This window comes from Leuciscus leuciscus (assembly GCF_965113295.1).
Source record: "Leuciscus leuciscus genome assembly, chromosome: 2".
Lineage (NCBI taxonomy): Eukaryota > Metazoa > Chordata > Actinopteri > Cypriniformes > Leuciscidae > Leuciscus > Leuciscus leuciscus.
This window is the reverse complement of record NC_138726.1, coordinates 35,364,148-35,385,494: the sequence shown is the minus strand read 5'-3', so window position 1 is coordinate 35,385,494 and position 21,347 is coordinate 35,364,148. Positions and strand designations below refer to the sequence as shown.

Here is a 21,347-nt window from a genome sequence, read left to right as displayed (position 1 = left end):
TTACTACTTGCAACCTTTTTTAGAATTAAATTTAATGTGCTAATATTGTTATTGATAAACACCTTTTAACATTTTTACAAAACAAGAATATCAGCATACATATCTATAGTGCATACAATATGAAACATGTATGCTTAATACATACGTTTCACACTTTACTAATGTCAGGAATGTGATCTCACAATGAATCCCTGATGTATTTGAAATTGTAATATTTACATTAAGATGTCACTGTACTGTGCTTTTCATTGTGCCTTTGCTGCTTTGGGCAGTGAGAGCATGAACACTGCTAGTCTTGGCAGACATCACTGAGCTGGACACATGGAAAGAGACGAGCACTTCATACAGGGTATGATCATGTGTCTAGAAAGATCTGACCTGAAGAGGGCACTCAAGTGCAAAAACCTCTAAACAACTCCTTCAGATCCAAAAATCTGTTTGACAGACTTCAGTTCGGTGGTCAGTTTCAAATAAAGACATATATATCATCACTGTTGCATATTCTCAATAGAATGTCCATGTTTAGTGCCCAAAAGAGACAAATGTCTAAAATATCTAAAGGCATTAATTGGTGGAGAACTACATCTCCTTTTGGATAACAGTTGAAAGTGTCTGCCTAGCAGGATTTTTTTTAAATGTAAAGCACCTTTTATGTAAATAACGTTATTCAAGATGAATGAACTTGGAACATCTCATGGTTCCTATCATCAGCATAAGGCTAAAAGACTGGCAGTGCTAATGAGTGCAGGGGTAGAGCATCTGTTAAACAGTGGCAGGAGATTGTTGCTTATTCAGGAAGCATGGCAATACATTTAGCGTTCAATATGCTAAAAAAGGCAACTACATTAAAGTGCCTAGAGTAGACTATTCTTGCATAGACAGTTGAGCGAAGCTAGACATTATTACGTTGTTTTGTTTTTTTGTGCTTGAGGGAGTAAGTAATTATTAAGAGGACTAGAGGTCAAGGCCTAATCCTCTAGAAAGTTCAGACTTACAGATGGAGTTTAGATTTCAGAAGACTGGGTTAAGAGGTAAACAGGCTTCGACAAGTCCCCTTCACTCACTTACAGGGGATTACTAATAAAAAGTCTACTTAAAGTAAAGATAAAACCTCAAATACAGAGAGAGATCCTGTAAGGCACATGAGAATACACCAACAGTTCTCAAAAAATGAAGAACTCCCAGAGAAAACATGATGACGACATAGGAATTCACCTCCGACAGGATAGGAGGAGGGTGCGTTCAATTACAAGGTGATGTCCGGAAAAATATGCGAGGGGGAGAACTGTTTCAACTAAGAAATGTGATGTCTGAGCGAGAAAACATAAAACTTCTGTTTCTTCTGCTGTGATGGCTGAGTCTCAGAGGAGCTTCTGGGGAGCATCTCCTCACATACAGCATCAGACAAATAAAACACTCAATAACGGATGGAAAACAGGTCTTTGCTATTCCAAACAGGAGTGCAAGAAGTCCTGTGCTGACTCTCACAGCTCAGATTTTTCTGTAAGAGGCTGTATTTCAAAAGGATCTTCCTGGGGGAAGACCACATAACACAACTTCTGTCCCACATAGGTGACTTTCTCTGAAACAAATGCACATTTACAGATGTCAGACGGTTTTTCGTTGCAGTGTGATAACAAAGCAATGCAAAGAAGTTTTGGCTGGTCTTACTCACCCACGGCACTGTAAACCCAGTATGGTTTGTTCTTCCACTGCACTCCAATGAAGTAGATGGGGACTCCAGTGAGCATGATGACCAGCCCCATACCACACACCACAGGCTCCGAGTACAGACTGAAGCCCAGCAACACTGCCCAGAACACTAGATAGCTGCAGGGGACCAACAAGTTTACCTGCACAAAGGGAGAGAAGAAGAGGGAGGTGATTAAACTAAAACCACTGACATGTCAATCCATCTTCCTGATGAGGTCTGTAGGTGGCAACTTAAGTACCTTGATGGGTCTGAATAGTTTGGGTTTCTTCCATCTGTAGTACAGCAGCCCAGCTATAGTGACTCCATATGAGAGGTAGTTTATAAAAGACACATAGTTTATCAAGTTGTGAGTGTCCCCGATACACAGGATCACTATGGTCGCCGTACACTATGGAGAACAAGAGAGAAAGACACTTAGTATAAGCAGTTTGCTTATACTGGTATAAGTATAAGCAGTTTGCACCTTTGCTTTGCACTTGGTATAAGTTCCATCTAATACAGCGATTCTTAACCTTTTTGACTTGAAGGGTTAGTGTATTGGCTAAGACATTTCTTCTGGCATTTTATGTTGAAATAATGACAGCACTGCTTGTTGTCTCAAACTTTTTAATTAACATGAATTGGGAATGTTTATTTATTAAATTAATAAACAATGATTCATTTTGTGCTTCTAGAATGTTCAACATTCTAATTATCTAGTTCTTCAATAAAGTTATTGAGGGGAAAAATATGAATCTCAGTTTGGATTTAGATTTTTGGCATTTTAATTCAGTTAGATTCAGTTTTAATACAATAAATAAATTGAAGTCATCCAGTGACCCCCTTGGAAGTGTACTAGGCCTCCCCTGTTTGAGAAAACACTTGTCTAATTTTAATCACAAAAGTTAAGAAAACCAAGTCAGCACACTCTTGCTTCCAAAAGTAGTGTTAAATTGTTATCTCACCATAAATTAGATGTTTTGTGACATATTTTAGTCCAACTGCAATTTTAACTGACCTTCACTTGATCTATGTCATTTAATGTCGATGTCAAGCAAATCCGTGAAGTTCAGTCTTTTCTAATGTTTCGATTAATTTAATTTAGAGGATTTTAATTTTAAGTGATGTGATGTGAGAGTTATTGTAAAAGGCGCACATAAACAGCCAAGTTTGCACCCTTTTTTAGTGCAGTGGTTGATTGACAGGCCCTTCACTTCTGTCCAGAACACATCAGGACAGATTAGCGAGTGTTTATAAAAAATCAATGTGATCACATCAGGTTTTCGATTACCTCTCAATGCGGTTTGAGTGATCTGTTCACAAAACATTCTGGACTCCGTTTAGACCTGAATTCAGGGTTCCCACACCTTGGTTAACTTCAAATTCAAGGACCTTTCAAGAACTTTCCAGGTCCAATATCCTCAAATTCAAGGACTTAATGTGGGGACACATTTCAAGTGAGAGCAAGCATCATGTTACCTTGTAAGATACATTGTTACAGTTTTTTTGTGTCAAACACAACTATTGCAAAAAAACTTTTTTTGGCCATATGACAGAGATCAGATATTCTATTTGTCGTATTTCTTATTTGCATAAAACTGAAGAATATTCGGTATATCCTATACTGTATTCTAAAATGATCTGATATTAACTTTTGCATGAAACGTTGAGGTACCATCGTTGTAGTTTGGTGCGAAAGCACTTAACGGGAAACACTTAACGTAACGCGAAAATGCGTGAACGTAAATCAAGTAAGCTAGTAGTATGCATAGGCTACGAAGTGTTGGCGAAATAACACATTAGCGGACTTGAGGGAATAATATGGAATTGTTTCCAGAAAACTTCTCGCACAAAATAAATTCAAGCACTTTCAAGGACCTGTATCTCTGTATGTTTATTTTCAAAAACTTTCCCAGGGCCTTGAATTTTTTTTTTTCAGATTCACAAACTTTCAAGGATTTCAAGGACCCGTGGGAACCCTGTGAATTGGATAAACCAAATCATGCAGACTGAAAGCAGTGTTATGTTGCATGTGCTGTGTGTGAATAGCTCTTTCTCTCTCACACAAACAAGCAGGGCAGGGATTGGTGTGCAGCTCTTAAGGTGGATCATAGCCAACAGGTAGGGCAGGTGACCCTCTCTGGCGCCCGAGAAACACAACCTGTGGAGGATGTGCAATGAAGCGGTAAATACTCTGGTTTCAGGGTTGCTGTATTAAGCCAGTGTGACAGTGCTTTTGTTTCTTTACCTAGAAGAGGTAAACAAGTATCCGTTAATCCCCCCAAAGGTGGAAAGAGCTACAGAGATGGGCATCACCCAGGAGAAGATTCCCAGCAGCTTCTCGCCAAATGTCTGCAACACAACACACAAAAACAGATACCGATTTATCAAAGCACCTGATAGATAGTATGTTAATAAGGCACAAGAGGTCAGAGAAACTCACCACAGCAACAGCGTTCGAATCTAGTAGCTCTTGAGGGGACATGGAGGTGAAGTACGCAATGTTGGTGAGAGTATAGACGAGCGTCACCAGAGGGATGGAGATGTAGATCGCACGTGGAAGATTCCTAGACAGATACACCAGAAACCATAAAACACCATACAATATACGCTTTATGAGAGCTGGGCTCATTTTCTGTAAGATTTAGAAAAAAGTGTGTACACAAAAAGTGAGGCAGAACTACTGTATGTGCAAAAGTGAATATATGTTAAAAATCTGTGAAAATAAAGAATGAAATTTCTTTTTTACATTTAATCATTTTAATAGGCTTATTATCAATAGGTTCAAAATTTTTGGCTAATTAATTTGGTTATTTAATTATTTTTGCAATGTTTTTGCTTCTTTTTGGTGACACTTGACAATCTTTTAATTTGTAGCCCAGATTATTCTTGAGAAAATGTGACAAGTCTTTGGCAATAGAAGTGCTGTTTCTACCATCCAAACGTGCTTGAAACACAGACAGCATCTCAAATAGCCGTAAAGTAATCCTTTCTGTGACCTGGTTTGTGCATTTCCAACAACTTGAGCACTTTTGACGAGGGTTTGGAATACGGTACTCGATGCTACGCGACATGAATAAATTATGCAGATTATGGATGCTTGCTTGTTTCACCATTTGCTGCTTCTATTTATACTGTTGCTGTATTTATTGTCACTTGTTGATTGAAATTATTTATCAGTTATTTGTTGCTTGGTTATTGAAAGTTTTTTTTACATAGAATTACTTGGGCTTACCATCACGTGGTTTGTGTGTTAAAGGAGGTCTATGTACATGTGCCTGTTTGTGTGTTATGCTGTGCAGCCATTGTTCTGATTGCATTTTGTTAATGGAGAACAAAGAATATTTACTCTGCAGTAACTGCACTTAAACCATGTACATCTCCCCGCGAGGCCCCCGAAGGCACATTGTGGGCCCCAGGCGATCGCCTGTAGGATGGCCCGACCCTGATTTTGACACAGTAAAGACTAATAAAGACTCACTTGCGAGGCTCAACCACCTCTTCCGTGACGTAGTTCAGGAAGTTCCATCCACTGTATGCAAATGAGGCCTGCAGGAAAGCCAGAGCAATCTGCCCCACTGACGGATCCTTTATGAACTTAAAAGCTGCCTGAGGCTCCAATGCTTCATAGTGTCCTAGAGAGAGAGACATATATATATATAGAAAATATCTGTTTAATTCATACAGGATTTGTATGCAAAGGGACTTGCATTGCATTTCAAAGGCACTGACCTCAGTCAGTGTCTCTATAGCTATGCTATGCTCTACTGTTTGGGCTATAGGAATACTCACCAAATGTCAGATCTTGAGCTCTTTGTTTTGTTTAATTCATAAAACACTGTATTTTATCACATTCTCTTGGGATCAATCTTCACTTTCATCCTGACACTCTAATGTCATCAGTTTGATTTCATTATTCCACTACATAGGCAGAGCCTCTAAAAAGCCTTTCTCTCTACTGTCAATCAAGAGTGAAACTGCACTACTCAGTTCTCTCATTTACTCAATTCTCTCTCTTGTCAGTTCAGGGAATGCCTCCAGACAAGCACACTAAATAAAAATATATATAAAAAAGTCTGCCCATAACAATTCACAGCCATAACCTGCTGCTTTATTGTAATATTACTCAGTTGTGTAAAAGACAGTTCACATTGTTAAAACATTTCTCCAATGGAGGCTTATATTTTGCATTAGTGTCACAATTATATGCTACAGTCTTAGCTTAGTTTATTATGAACTGCCTAAATTAAAAGAGTCAGCTCTATACTGTACTGCTTTACGTTAAAGAAATATCCTAACATTCTCTGATTCAACTAACTTATTAAATTATTGTAAAATAGAGGTTGTGATAGTGAGTTATTTATAAATTACATTTTGCCCAGATTTTTTCCCTGATTTGCAGTCTGGAGTTGACGCTGTCTGTTCACAAAAAAGCCAGTCTGTAGATTTTGCTGGTCAGTCAGAGCTGACAGATTTCGCAGGAAATCGCATTGTGTATGATGCGCACAGACTGCGCCACCGGATGTGCCAATAAGTATAGCGACATGTGCCACTGGTTTCTGTGCATCAGGATGCCATGTCACGTAATGTTAAAACCGCTTCTGGAGAGTTGTCTGGTAGTGTGTGATCCTCAGTCGTTTAGTGTATGATGTTTTATTCTGTATTACAAAGTCTGAACGTGTATGATGCCTAGTGTTGTTGTTTTAAAATCTGTTCAGATTTTAAAAGTCGTGTAGTGTATTCCAGCCATAAATTTCACTGGTTCAAGTTTTAGTAGGGTTGATTTATGAACCAACCCATCATTGTGCAATTGAGCGAGGCACTTAACCGCAGGTTTCTTTGAGGGGGCTATACCTGTAATAAATGTATTGTAAATCACTTTGAATAAGAAAGTATCTTATAAGTAACTCACAATACAAGACCTACCACTAGATGTCACTATTGAAAAAATTGGAGTTAAAGAAGTAGTTCCTCCCAAAATCAGCAGAAGAAAAAACAACATGAGAGTGAGTAAATAATAAAGTTTTAGGCCTGGATGATTTCCTCTCCTTTTTTAAATATCCCATTTTTTACCTGTGTCTTTTGCTTTTTATTCATTAGATAACAGGTTAGGGCTGGCAGCAGCTGGCATTAATGTGATGGGAGTGCTTGATGATTCATGGCATTTAACTGTGGGAATTAGTACCAGATGTGTGAGTTATCATACTCTTTTCCTTTCTCTCCTTTGCCTACTCGTTATTTCTCTCTTTTAATCTCTTAACTTCATTCTCTGCTTTAGTGGTTTGCACACTATAGCAAAATCCTGTTACTGTTCAGGAAAGTGTTAGATTGCTTATCTGTACAGCAGTTTGGCCTAACAACTGAAACTAAGGGAAAAATCAATAGAGTATAGAATTTTGATACCCTTAATGTTTAATAATTAACATTACTGTACATTTATAGACCTGCTTTAGTACTTCATACTGCATACATTTTTTACCCCTCTTTTTTGAGAGAGAATAGCATGTTTCATGAAAGACGACAGCTGGCAAGAACATACGTGTAAATTGTCCTGACAGTCATACACACACACCTTTGGCAATCTGGACCATTCCCACTACAATGATGAGAACAAGGGCCAGCAGCTTCCCCACAGTGAAAACATCCTGGATCCGTGTCCCCCAGCGCACACTGGAGCAGTTCACCCAAGTCAGGAACACTGTAAACACACGCAGTGAACACACAGTTATTCATTCCCATATTCCAAACTCACGAAAATAATTTCCTTTAAATATTATGAAAAACATTAGCACTATCCATAAAAGGAATTTATAAATAAAGACCGTTACATATTAAGAACAACTGTCACACTTTTTGGATGTCTTATCAAAGAGCTGTTTCATGAGAAAAACTCCATCATAAGTGTCATAAGGACAAATCAGATTGTGATTCAGTAATGGAAGCAGTGTGGGTTTGTTGGCAGAGCAGCACTATCTGGTCACATGGTCCATTTTTATTAGCTTAATGAGGGGAAATAAAGATCAGATGTAACTTATTTTACTGCTGCAGGCAAAACACTGACCCATTCATGGCTAAGTGGTTCTCAACCAAGGGGCCAGGGCCCACTCAGCAAATTTCCAAGAGAGCCTCAAGATAACTTAATAACTTTTAAAAGAAAAAAATAAGCATTGAAATCTGCTAAAACAACAAAAAAACTAAAGATTTCTTATTTTATAAGAACCAGGGTTCCCACAGACTTGGAATACCTGCATATATGATGTAGGTAGAAATTGTGAGTAAAATTTTTTTTTCAAATCTTTATTCCTTTTCCAGTACATCACGACCGACTATAAAAGTAAAGTCAATGAATTAATACTTATGGAATCCTTATGGAAATTACATTTAGAGAAACTTGGAATGTCAGGCCTTCAAATGCTGTTGTGGGCAATGGGGGGTAAGACGGTTACCTCATCTACCTTGTAGATGTATTTGGTATCTATCTTTATGCATCACAATTGGGAGTTCTTTAGAAACAAAAAAAAAAGAGTAGTTTATCAAGGGGCATCAATGCAACACAGCCTAAAGCTGACAGGTTAAAAAACTATACATTCACAAACAGAAGTAGAATTATAGGCCACTGCTTGTCTGTACATCTGTGTTGAGGTTAGTGGCTTCTGTGTTCAGCTGCATTGTGTAACAGGTCCGGTGTAGATCCGGTACACAGAGGTCCGTCTCCAGGGCTTGACGGCACGGTATACCCAGGCATGCTGAGGGAGACACTGGGCAAAGGGGAGACGGGTTACCCCCACTCATCCATCAATGGCCGGAATTACCCGCCCACACACGAAAACACATGCAGGGCATCTGTCAGACTCCCCTAGACAAACAGCTTCCGATGCCCCACAACAAAACGGCCCAGACGCCAGCTGAATTTTTGGCCAGAGTAAGCAGTCGACAAGAGCAGCTCACAGCCTGCAAACTAACAGCTAACCTGCTCAACTTCATCCACGCATGTAATCCTGAGCTCAATACACACCACCTGTGAACCTCCATGCCCTGACAGCACCTTGAGAGTCACTGCAATATTTTCATAGGTATTATTTGCTCTTAGGCACCTTAAAATTATAACAATATGATAAAAACATGTTCAAATTAAAAAACGTAGTTCACTGAATGGTGAGAACATGATAGAATATTCATTTTTGAGTGAACTATCCCTTTAACATAAATTATTAATATTAATTAATGTGAATGTGTTGTGGACACGTGTGCAATTAAGCATTTTATATAATATAGGTTCACAACAGTTACAGTGTTTGCCATGGTTTTGTTTGCTCTTGTTTGGCTTTAACAGATCTGACTCCAGCTCCTTCTGTTTTGTATCACAGCGCATGAGTGACTAAGAGTGGCCAAATGAAGTTAAATGAACACAAAGCTAATGAGAGGAGAATTCTAATAAAGTGCCAACAGCCTTTAAATCTGCCAAAATACAACTACTCACTCCAAACTCCTGAGAGGGACATCCCTCTGCAGCTAATTGACCAATAAAGCCAACAAAAGATGCACTAAATACACAAAAATGCTACAACTCTCTGTGGCCAAGGCTTAAAATGAGTACTATATTTTTCACGTTTACTCAGTATTATAGATTGCAGGCTTTTTCAAAAGTTTTATTTAAAGAAAGACATTAATAAAAACATTTGATAAATAAAACCTCTTCAAGATTGTTTGAAAAAGCAACCCATGTGGATACCAGGTTGAGAGACTGTGCAGAATTGTAATTAGGCAAAAGGTTGGCTACTTTGAAGACACTAAAACACAACTAAATATTTTTGTCACTGCGTAATTTATATACCGTACGTCCTTTTGTTTTGCTTAATCTTGATGTTATTTTGACTGGTATTGTATCTTTACTTTTATTTGACAGGATTTATGCATTTATAAATTAATATTTTTCAAATGAATTAATATTTTTCAAAATGAATTAATATTTTTCAAATGAATTAATATTTTTCAAATGATATGGCTGTTCAGAGACATGCTGTCAGCCCTTTCATCAGAAGACATAAATCTGAGATAGTTGAGTCACATGAACAAATCTCTAGAGTGTGTGGCCTTTAGTTTTACACAAGAGAGAAGCTTCCAACACACACATAAATCTATAAAAAAGTACAAAGCATTAGTACAGTAAATAACCCGTCACACACAGTTGTAAAAAAGCAATGTGACACATCTTTTCTTTGATGTCAATTTTGAAATCAAGTTATTTTATGCTGTATTGTAGCATGCATATTAAGACTCTCAGCAAAGGTTTGTGTGTCCAGTCCAGCAGAGAGTGTGTGTGTGTGTGTGTGTGTGTGTGTGTGTGTGTGTGTGTGTGTGTGTGTGTGTGTGTGTGTGTGTGTGTGTGTGTGTGTGTGTGTGTGTGTGTGTGTGTGTGTGTGTGTGTGTGTGTGTGTGTCTCTTTGTAATCTGACTTCAGCAGACAGAGCTTGTGACATTCATTCAGAACATTCAGAAGGGGAGGGCAAATGTAACACATGCCGCAATATAGACAAATTCTCACACAGTGCAACTAAGAACATTCACTCACACATAAACAGGGGTTCATGCATCAGTTTACCACTACAAATATACACTGCAGTGCATCAACACAGGTACAGACAGCTTGAAGCCAAACCCTTTTTTGAATTAAATTAGAATTGCGGCAGTAGACAGGATGTAGAACTGTAATCATACACACAACATATGGGGCAATTACAGATACAGTAGACATTAGTAATCAATGTTTGAAATACCACAGAAAGTTTATTTGATATACAGTATATATAGCATTATTTTCAATTAAAATATCATTCATTTTATGGACCATGGTGAAAGAACAATTTATTTCCCACCAATTTACAAATATTTGTCAATATTTATTTTGATATCATTTATTTATATATTTTCATATAATTTTTATACGTTTATATTAATTTATTTATATTTTAATATTTTAAGTTATCTTATTACAGATGGTGTAACGTTTTGTGGTGCTGTCTATTCAAAATTAAATCTGTTTTAATGGCTGTGTTAATAGCTTATTTCTCTAAACTTAGTTTTGAGAAGTAAGCCTAATCTTTTAAAGAGTTTTAAATGTTATGTTACAACAAAAAGAGTTATGTTACAAATAAAATAAAAGTTAATGTTATTGTTTTGTCACATAACCTTTGTCTTACAGTTACATTTCTTTAAGTTGCAATCCAGTAAATTCCTCTTCCTGTCATTTTACTCACAACAAACTTCCTATTGGCGTGGCCAATTCAATTCAAATTCCATCTCATGGACTGAAAGGGAGCCAGTTCTTTAACTCTGAATTTCGTCCAACCTTACTTCAATCCAAACCACTGAAAGACCCAACGGAGGTTCATGAACACGTGACAAGCAGGTCAAATTTGGGCATCCAATGCATTTTTTACAGTGCAAGGGACATGTTTTGTTGCCATTTGTGTGGAACTGTGTGTATAATATGTGTGAAAAATATGTGCGTAAAGACCTCAGATGTTCCCCTGAGGTCTTTGGATGTCGAAGTTTAGGTTATTTGCTTGGTCTAAAGGTTAATGACAGATGATGAGAGGGAACGCGTTACAACTGTGCCCACCCTGAGCATGACTCACACACTCCAAACAGCTTATTAAAAAATCATAATTCACTCTTCATTTGTCAGGTTTAAGCGGAGTTTTAGCGCCATTCACAAAATCCCGCCTCCATGCTCTTCTCCATCAAAGAGCATTGGGGTAGCCAGGACAACCGCAAGGTCCCCAAACAATACACAATACAGAAGACACGCCCACATGTTCCGCCGGCTCAAAGCCTGGCACCATTACGGAGTCTGACGCCACACAGAGTGAGGGTCAGGTGCCCTTATACCACGACATCAATACCAACCCCACCCTGTGATCTGGACCCAAACAAATACGTTCCTTGAATATTGGCCTAATCGGAGGAAAGCAGTGATTTGGGATGCAGTTCTAGCATCCTTTGATAGGGCACATACATGAGGTGTCTTCCTTAAATAGAGCATTTGGCCCTTGTCACCCTGCTCTCTAGAGTATGACTGACTCAAAGCTTTTGTTGGCTGTTCTTCAGGACAGATTCTGGATTCTGCTGCCAAAAATAGGGATGGATGGCTCAACTCAGCCAGCACTGTCATTAGGACCACTGCCCTCACATTGACACACCCCCAGTACTTCTCCCTGAGAGCCCCTGTCCAGATCTGACAGGTCCAAACCAGTCGAGTCACGGGGCTCTTTGGAAACAAACACATACACACACGCATGCATAGACATACTGTACATTTGATTGGTTCATCTCCACCAGCTCCAAATATATCCTGCCATGCACCCACCAGGGTTAAGAACTAAGAACCAGGATTAAAGCACTGTAAAGTGGTATAGACACAAGGGAGAGAAGGCGATTGAGAAAGAGAAAAATGCTGAATGATAGACAAAACAGCGGCTCTAGATTCATCATGACGGAATCTATTAGTGGTCAGAATTAACTCTCTGTGGCCTAGAGATCAGGGGGAATTCCTCTGAGGAGGCAAGGGAGGCAGTGCCTCCTCAAAAAAATGAATGAGAAAATAATCTATATTAAAAAAATAAAACAACGCAAATATTACAAAATGTGACATTACATAGTATATAAATCACAAATTTTCCTAAAGTAACACTGTCCAACAGCGACACCAGCAGGTAAAGGTACAGGGAGGCCGCGTTTCTCTTGCCTCCCCTGAGCCCATTGAGTTTTAACAGACCCCCTAAAGCGTGCAGTGGGTTTGATGGGGAGTAATTGAGAATGAATGAAGGGAAGTCACGTGAGAGGAGGCAATGCCTCCATCGGGCCATGATTGGATATTGGTTATGATTGGATATGATTGGTTTGTGCCATAAATCCTGCCTCTTGTTTTTGTGTGCATTCACAAATTGGTTTGAATGAACAAAATGATGGTGTTTAATGGGAAGACTAATTAAAAAGTAAGTAAATAACTCAGTCACTTAGATATCACCGCTTTGCAGGGCTGGACTGGTAATCTGGCATACCGGGCAAATGCCCGGTGGGCCGACGTGCTTTTTGGGCCGATACATCTCATACTTTTTTTTTTTTTTACGGCCCATAAAACTCATACATCGGCGGCCCATTCGTTTTGTTTTGTTTAATTGACGGTGCTGGGTTAGTGCCGGTGTAATGCATTGGTCAAAAAAAAGTAAGCGTTAGTTTTTTTTTTCACTGACAGACCGGCCCATGAAACGCGTAGATCAGCGGCCCATTGGTTGTTTTCTTGATTGACACTGGGCTGGCCCAATCACATCTTTAAACACCTCCCCCTTTGGGCTTTGAGTGAGCGTGCGTGTATCTGTCAAAATAGTCTGAGACATGGAGAAGAAACGCAAAGAATGTGCAGAGAAATAGCGTGAAAAATAGATACTTCAAGCAGACGCTGTAAAATGTGTCAAAATATATGTTTTCTGCAGCAGCAGGACCTTCACTCAGCTCCAGTGGCTGATGAGGAGGATAGTGAGGAGTATCAGGAGAGAGATAAGAAAGGGTAGAGTCTGCGGTAAGCAGAACTACGTTCAAAACACTTTGGCTATGAGTATAGGAACCCATTACCCAGTTACGCTTTATTTCCACATCTACATAGTTGACGATTACAGAAATTTACTAGAAGTTTAAAGAGACGCGTTTTTATCCATGTTTTCCGCCAAAATAAAAGCTTGATGCAGTTTCCGTCAAAATAAAAGATCATGTGCTTATCTCTTTCAAGTTTAGAAATTAGTACAAAACTAATTATGAAAGTTTTCTTTATTTTTCAGTGCATTTGTTTTACAATATATGGCTATTAGGCTACTGTCATGAGATTAATATTATAATTATTATGTAGTAGTAGTGTAATATAGACAGACACTGTTACTAAAAGAAGTTAGATTTTTTTCTTTGTTTAATTTGCACACTGAATATGGGTTGGAGCTTTTAATTTCGAACCCTCAAACTGCACCAGATTGATGAATATAACATTAAAATGCAAAAAAAAATCTTAGGGGGAGCCTGCCCCCAAACCCCCCTAGAAGGACTGAGGTCCACCCACCACAGTTTTACCAAAAATCCTGTGAGAAACACTGGTATTGCTATGCCAATGCAGCTTATAGCTTGTTTTTTGGATGCATCACTGTGGAGTATAGTTCAATTGTATTAATAAATTACAATTTTGTACTTATTTCATCTGTTAACTCTCACTCGTTTATACTCACTCATTACATGGCATTAGTGGTTTTAATGAATAGGAGTTGAACAAAAACATATTCAAGGGCGTGCAAAGATGGGTGGTGTTTATGATCATATGTAGTGGCCCAGTCTGGGCCAAAATGCCAGGGCCGATTTTCTGTCCCAGTCCAGCCCTGCCGCTTTGTCACATCAAAATCACACTTGAAATGGCCTGATAACATGATGACTGTGGGGTTTTTTTTGTGAGCAATCAGCTTGGTGGAATTAAAGGTAGGCACTCACATGACAGCAGCACTAAATCAGAGCTGACCTCAGAATGTCATATAAAACCTCATTACTAATGGTGTGTGCTGTACTCACAGACGCAGGCGGTTGAGAGGACGCGAGTGGCGATGTATGGAGGCAGGCAGTTTGGGAAGGCAGGCTGTAGCACATAGTTTGAGAAGGTGAGCGCAATCACAGCCAGAGTTGTTGGGTACATGATCAACACTGCGCTCCACAGCAACAAGAACCTGTAAAAACACGTAAACAAATGGCCATCTTTATCATCACCAATATACAACAAACACAGAATTCTGAGCAGTGTTAGTGTTGTAACTGAGCAAGCAAGTAAACACATGTGAATTTCCCTGAGGAGAAGTTCCCTTGTGTGCTTCACACACACAAACTGAGACATCCATATTGAGATTTATGCATTTGGAAGCCACTTTCATCCAAAGCGACATATTGGATCTGTTCATGCATTTCCTGGCAATCAAACCTATGACCTTGGCATTGTTAGTGCTGTTAGTGCATTCTCTGTTTGAACTATATGAATGCTGAGACTAACATTCAAAAATAGACCTACCCCACCAGGCCCCCGAAGATCTCTGTCACATATGAGTAGTCTCCACCTGATTTGGGGATGGTGACGCCCAACTCGGCATAGCAAAGAGATCCTAGGGCACAGATTCCTCCTCCGAGAACCCACACGATGAGTGAAAAACCCACACTGCCAGCATGATCTAGAACACCCTTTGGAGAGATGAAGATCCCTGAGCCAATGATGTTGCCTGAGAAAACAAAAGAAACCGCAATGGGTTGTTTAGTCTTCACATATTGTTCATATAATCTAAAATAAACTATTTGGACTGAATCATGAGGTCTTCACCTAATAATGCTTGCTTGATATTCTGTATTAGAAATAAATATAGACATACACAAGCTGATTTTTGCAAAGTTGTACAGATTAGAGCATTTGAAACAGTTTAATTGTACTGAATGCATGGGTGCATTGTAAATAAGTGAAGCAAAAATATTTGATGATGAGAGAATTTAATTATGCTGTCTATATCATGCTTTCATATCACTTGCTACTTGAAATACACCACAGTCTTAACAAAATTATGGTTTAAATGAAAATCTTTGGTTTTTTTTCCCGGTGCAAAGACAATGTGTCCTTGCAGCTGTCAAAACGCTGCTGCACGTTCCAAGCAAACGGATACGATAAATAAGATCAACAATGTTAGAGCCAACATCAGTTGCGAAATCGAGATGAGTCCAGTATTCAGTAAAAGGTAAATGTTCTGCTTCATTGCATATATATCTTAGTAAAACCACTCATGTGCAGTGCCTGAATGATTATGCCTCAGGAAACTTAAACAAAAGACTTTCAATTATACATGGCTCAGCTACAGTTATGGGCCGAAGCATTATGTAATCCTTTGGGTTCTCTCTTTGTCTGCGAGTGCTCACAATAATAGAATTTGGTAGTATTGAGTGGATGTGAATGTTTGCTCCCAGTGCCTCAGACCTGTACAGAAGATAAGGCATTAAAGTTGACGAGACCCAGCACATCTCAAAAACACTCAATCAAATGAGATCCCCAATGAAGACTGATCGCACAACTCACAACATAACAAAACAATGTCCACTTGCCTGATTAACAGAAGTATTAACTCCCCCTTGTAGTAGTTCCAGAATTTACCAACAATGTTGTCAATGGATATTAAAGCATTTCTGTTTTAAAACTTGTGTAAATAAAAAGTGTTTCATGTCATTTGCTGTTATTAAATTGTAGTTTATATCATCAAGAAATCGGCCATTGGTTACATCAGCTATTGACAAACGGTCAACCACAAGCCCAGACTTTAATTAAGTTATGATGGCGATGAATGAGTTTAATACTTTTAAGTATTAAAAATAAATAAACTTGAGTACTGCATGGGCAAAGAGTTGTGAAGTAACTGATAAAACAGACGAAAAGTGTAAAGTAACTGATAAAATTTGTCATTGACCTTGAGTAATATCAGGAGGACATTCTAGCAAAGGAAAACTTTCCCATGTTCAGAAGGTAAATAAGTCATCAGTTAAAATACAGCAGTTATTTTGACTATGAAATCCTTTGAGTAATCTGCAATCCTATACTCTTCTTAAAGGTGCTTGTCAGAATTATGTCAAACATTTAGAATGGTGAAGAGCTGTGAACAAAATTGGCTTACTACCCATAAAGCCACTAAACCATAAACATAACTGAAATCTACAGCTGCACCTATATGCTGATGTTCCACTGGGACACCAAGCTCAAAACACTGAACCACTTCCACTTAATCTTATACAGCCATACATTTTGGGGTAAAGGTCACGGCCATGACGAGCAGTTAACATTAATTGTATCTTAAACTTAACTTCCTATCATTGCTTCTTGTTAAAAAAAATCTCTATAAAGAAGAGAGAGACTAGTCATATGTTTCAGCAGTTATACATAAACCTGAGAAAATCTCCACATAGTCACATCTAAACTCTTGCACATGTGAGACTAAAATAAGGCCACATCATGTTTTAGTATTTCACGTCTAATAAAATAATCTGTTAGGTTTACTGCAGGCAGACAGATACACAGTTCTTTCTGTGTTCAGTAGTATTACAGTATCAGGTCCTTTTCAGAAACAAATCTTTATTTATAAATATAAAGTGTGTGTGTGTGTGTGTGTTAGGGCTGCTCGATTATGGAAAAAATCATAATCACGATTATTTTGGTCAATATTGAAATCACGATTATGTAACACGATTATTTCACATGACTGGGAACGTGTTGCATTTATTAAAAAGACACGGTAACACTTTACAATAATGTTAATTAGTTAACATTAGTTAATGTATTAACTAACATGAACTAACAATGAGAAAAACATTTGTTACAGTATTTATTCATCTTTTTTAATGCTAGTTAATAAAAATACAGCTGTTCATTGTTTGTTCATGTTAGTTTACAGTGCATTAACTAATGTTAACTAATACAACCTTTCATTTTAATAACGTATTAGTAAATGGTGAAATTAATATTAACTAAGATGCTGTAGAATTATTGTTCATTATTAGTTAATCTTAACAAAGGTAAGTTAGTTATAATGCTAATTAATGAACCTTATTGTAAAGTGTCACCAAACACACCTTTCAACAATTCTTAAAAAATCGAAATTTGAACATTGATTGTACTTTTTGAACTATTAAAATAAATAATGTAACAGATAGCCTAATACTAATAGGCTCCTTCAATGAGTATTTTAATAATTCCCGCAGATCTAGCACTTATAATGCGGGAAATTCCCCCACAAACATTGATTCACTTTAGCATGTAGATTGTATGAGTATCTTAAATGAATCCACAAAGATTATAAAATCAAATCAATAATTTAAAAACTTTCTCCAAGACGCAATTGTGTTCAGCGCGTGAGTGTTCAGCGGCGCCGCGTCTCCTCTCTCTCTCGCTCTCTCTCTCTCTCTCTCTCTGTCTCTCAAAATGCGCTGGACAAGGCAAGCGTCGAAACTACACTCTCGCGTTTATGAGTCGGGACATGATGGAATTGTCACTTGTACAATCGGGCCAGCATTGCATCGTAACTAAAGTTTATCATTTTCACTTCTTTTTAAGTCTTATCAGTTTAAACATTCAAGCTGAGAGAGTTTACGGCATAGGGAAGGGCGGATGTGCGCGTGTCATTCAGAACACAAGACAAAATAAGAGCGTTCTTTCAAAACAGAAAATGGCAAAATAATCGTTTTTACTCGATTATACTATTTTGGTGATTGTTGGGAGCAAAAATCGAAATTGAAATCGAAATTCAATTAATTGCACAGCCCTAGTGTGTGTGTGTGTGTGTGTGTGTGTGTGTGTGTGTGTGTGTGTGTGTGTGTGTGTGTGTGTGTGTGTGCGTGCGTGCGTGTGTGTGTATGTATGTATGTATGTATGTATATATATTTGTAGTTGAGAAATAAACATTTGTATCTTAAAAGGACTGAGCCTGAGAAATATTCACTGGAGGAAAAAATGTGACAACAAGTCTCCTATATAGGCTACTATAGGCTGATACAGCTTCGGGAGGATAGCCAAATTTCACTGACACAACACATTACAAAATACAATAACAAAATATAAAGGCATAGTGTCAATCTTATATCGAAGGCTTCCATTAGATGACCTTCATTTGAGTAACACAATAGCGGTAACACTTTAGTTTACGGTCCAATTCTCACTATTGTTGCTTATAATCATGCATATTATTGGATGTTTATTAATTCTTGTAAAGCACATATTAAAGCCTTATTCTGCATTACCATATTCTACATCCCTTAATCCTACACAATACCTAAACTTAACAACTACGTTACAAACTATTAATAAGCAGTAATTCATTGTTTATTGAGGCAAATGTCATAGTTAATAGTTAGTTAATAGTGAGAATTGGACCCTAAAGTGTGACCACAATAGCTTGTGCTGCTCTGTATATATTTAAACATTCATTAGATGGATGTGTCCAGCACAAAAATGATAAAAAGAAGAGTTAAAAAAGGCTTTAGGGTAGTATAAAGTCTGTTTAAATGATGCTTACATTTGAGGATGCTATAGAAAACATGCGTTTTAATTTTGATGTATTTTCCTGTCCAGAATTTATTCAGTCTTAGTCCGTGATTTATTGACTACACAATGAACATTTAAATCAAGTAATGTATTTAATCCTACAGATCAGGACATGCATTAGCTTCTCCAGAACTTTAAAATAGCATTAAAGGGAGCAAAACGATCTTACATAAAAAGTCTACACTTTCTAAAGTCTACCTATTTTAATTATATACATTGCACTACACAGCATATAGCAATGGACTCTTATATGGTGGGTTTGTTCAGCACATGTGAAGGACCCAGTGTAGTGGGTTGCAGCAGCCACGTAAGCGCGGAGTTGAGTTTCAGCCTGATTCTCTTCCTCAATGATGCAATCTGCGCTCTGATGAACATAGTGTGATGGAGACTACTGTAAGTAGCGGCATGGCACGAGACGTCTTCTCCGCGGAAATCATGCAATGCTGCTTGTCTTCACGCAGACTGTTGTCTTAACAAATTAAGACAGCCGTACTCCGTGACGATATAAGTTTGGACATGATTGAGATGTAGCTTTTTAATACTTTACTCGACATTTAGGAGAGAAGATATCATTAAAGCGAAAGGATATATGAAAGAGTGAGGACTGAAGATTAAGATGAATAGATTAGAGAAGCAGGCAGTGATAAAATGACAGACAAAGAAACATGCGAAGTGATAAAAGTTCAAGCTGGTTAAAGCGCACGCGTTGGCACGTTAAAATGAGGAAACATCTCACCTATAATTATGGCGCACGCGCTCAAGAGACCAATTTCTTTTTTAAGAGTCACTCTATCCTTAGATCCACTTTGGTTTCCACCGGAGTCTAACATCTTCTGTTGCTCCGTTTTCGCGCAGTTTCTCCGGTTCGTTTCGGTTCCATCCATTTGTGCGGCTGTTCAAGAAAACGGCATCTGTATCCGCGCTTGGTCTCATATAGCGTTGATGCAGGACTCAGGGCGCTCACGCATGCGCAAAACTCATTCTGTCTGCCTCCATACAGATCAACAGGTTAATAATTGTCTTGTGCCTTGGCACGCGCTTACCTGCGCCACCGCCACGAGGTTGCAAATTGCAAAAACTTTTGTTGACGGTGCCACCCACTCTTTCTGCTCGGTCTGTGGAGATTTGATGTGGTAAGAGAGGTTTTATGGGTGTTACGAGTGATCAAGATGAGTTATGACGAAATGAAATTTCAGTCTTGGACTTTTTTGTTGCTGTATTTATTAAGAAAAATTGTCATTTTAAAAAATGAGTTGGTGTCTAACCTTTTGACTGGTAGTGTATAATCATATTATTATTTCCGGTGTGGGATGTGTCGAACTATGTGCATGACAATGAAAATCTGCTTCAGAGTTTCTTGCACACTATTCTGTGTGGGCCTTTTACTGACTCACTCCATCCCTCCTCCTCTCATTATCTTTACTAAAAACAGTGTGATCTTTTTATAATAGTATAAATATTAGTAATCATCAAACACTCTTCACTTATAGCCTTGATTTGCTATCACACCATTTCTTTGTGAGCGAGTGAAAAACAGAAGAAATCCCAACAGATTCTGTTTATTGTGGATGTGGCCCTCTTGTGACTGCTTGTGTAAGGTGATACAGACTGCTATGGGGGTACATTGTACATTGACACACGAACAACCAGTCATTCCCTTCAGATGGAGCTTTTAACTCTATCTGGGTTTTGACATCACAGACTGTGAACAGAGAACAAAGATGAAAGCTTGTTAACAATGTCTCAAATGTGGAGTTTGCACAAACATGCGCAAAAACTATGCACACATATGCATATTCTCACACTAACCTCTTATATACGCTTGCATTTATTTTTATAGTATATTGATGGTAAACAAGAAAATAATGCTGAGTACTCAATGTTCGTCATATGATAACATGTAGTACTGTACATACTGCGCTGCTTGTTTACTGAAAGTTGATTCTTCAAATACTTACTGAATGTTGACATTGTTTAGCAAATTCTTTTGATTGTAAACTTTGAATATTCCACAAATTGTTCGAATATTAATCTTTTTTTTTTTATGACATTTTTAGGCCCATAAAGCAAACTAATGCTTGGTTGAACATTAGGAAAAAGAAAACACAGGACACTGAGTAGATGGAGAGAAGTAGTCAGCCTGTAAACAAATACATCACAGCATGTGAAGACACTCTCATTCTGAATTACCAACTCATCATGGGAGTCTGTGAGGACAGAAGCTCCGCCCCAGTTTGGTGTGGACAGTGATCTTCGCTCTCTCTCCTTCAGTCTTAATTAAACAGAGCCTATAGTGATATATAGCCTACATCTTACAAAAATGTTATATAATAGTGTACAAATATATATTACATAATATACTATATTTTACTCTATAACTCACAAAACTCTATAAAAACTGTAAAAAACCTCATAGTATCACCAGTAGAGGAACAACTATTTGGACATACAGAGTGGAAACCTTTATTCCACCGTCATGGAAAATTTTATCAGGCGTCTAAACCGAAT

At 38.1% G+C, this 21,347-nt stretch overlaps 1 protein-coding gene across 1 annotated transcript; it reads right to left on the bottom strand.

The window, feature by feature from the left end:
• Positions 1–11: 11 nt before the first annotated feature.
• slc7a10a (solute carrier family 7 member 10a) lies at positions 12–19,819 on the bottom strand. Its single transcript, XM_082148281.1, has 11 exons — positions 19,576–19,819; positions 14,787–14,991; positions 14,300–14,451; positions 7,266–7,391; positions 5,175–5,328; positions 4,137–4,260; positions 3,942–4,045; positions 3,758–3,854; positions 1,953–2,102; positions 1,676–1,853; positions 12–1,582 (listed from the first exon to the last, which is right to left on the bottom strand). The coding sequence occupies exons 1-11, from the start codon at positions 19,721–19,723 to the stop codon at positions 1,485–1,487; spliced, it is 1,536 nt and encodes a 511-aa protein (XP_082004407.1). The 5' UTR covers positions 19,724–19,819; the 3' UTR covers positions 12–1,484.
• Positions 19,820–21,347: the final 1,528 nt, after the last annotated feature.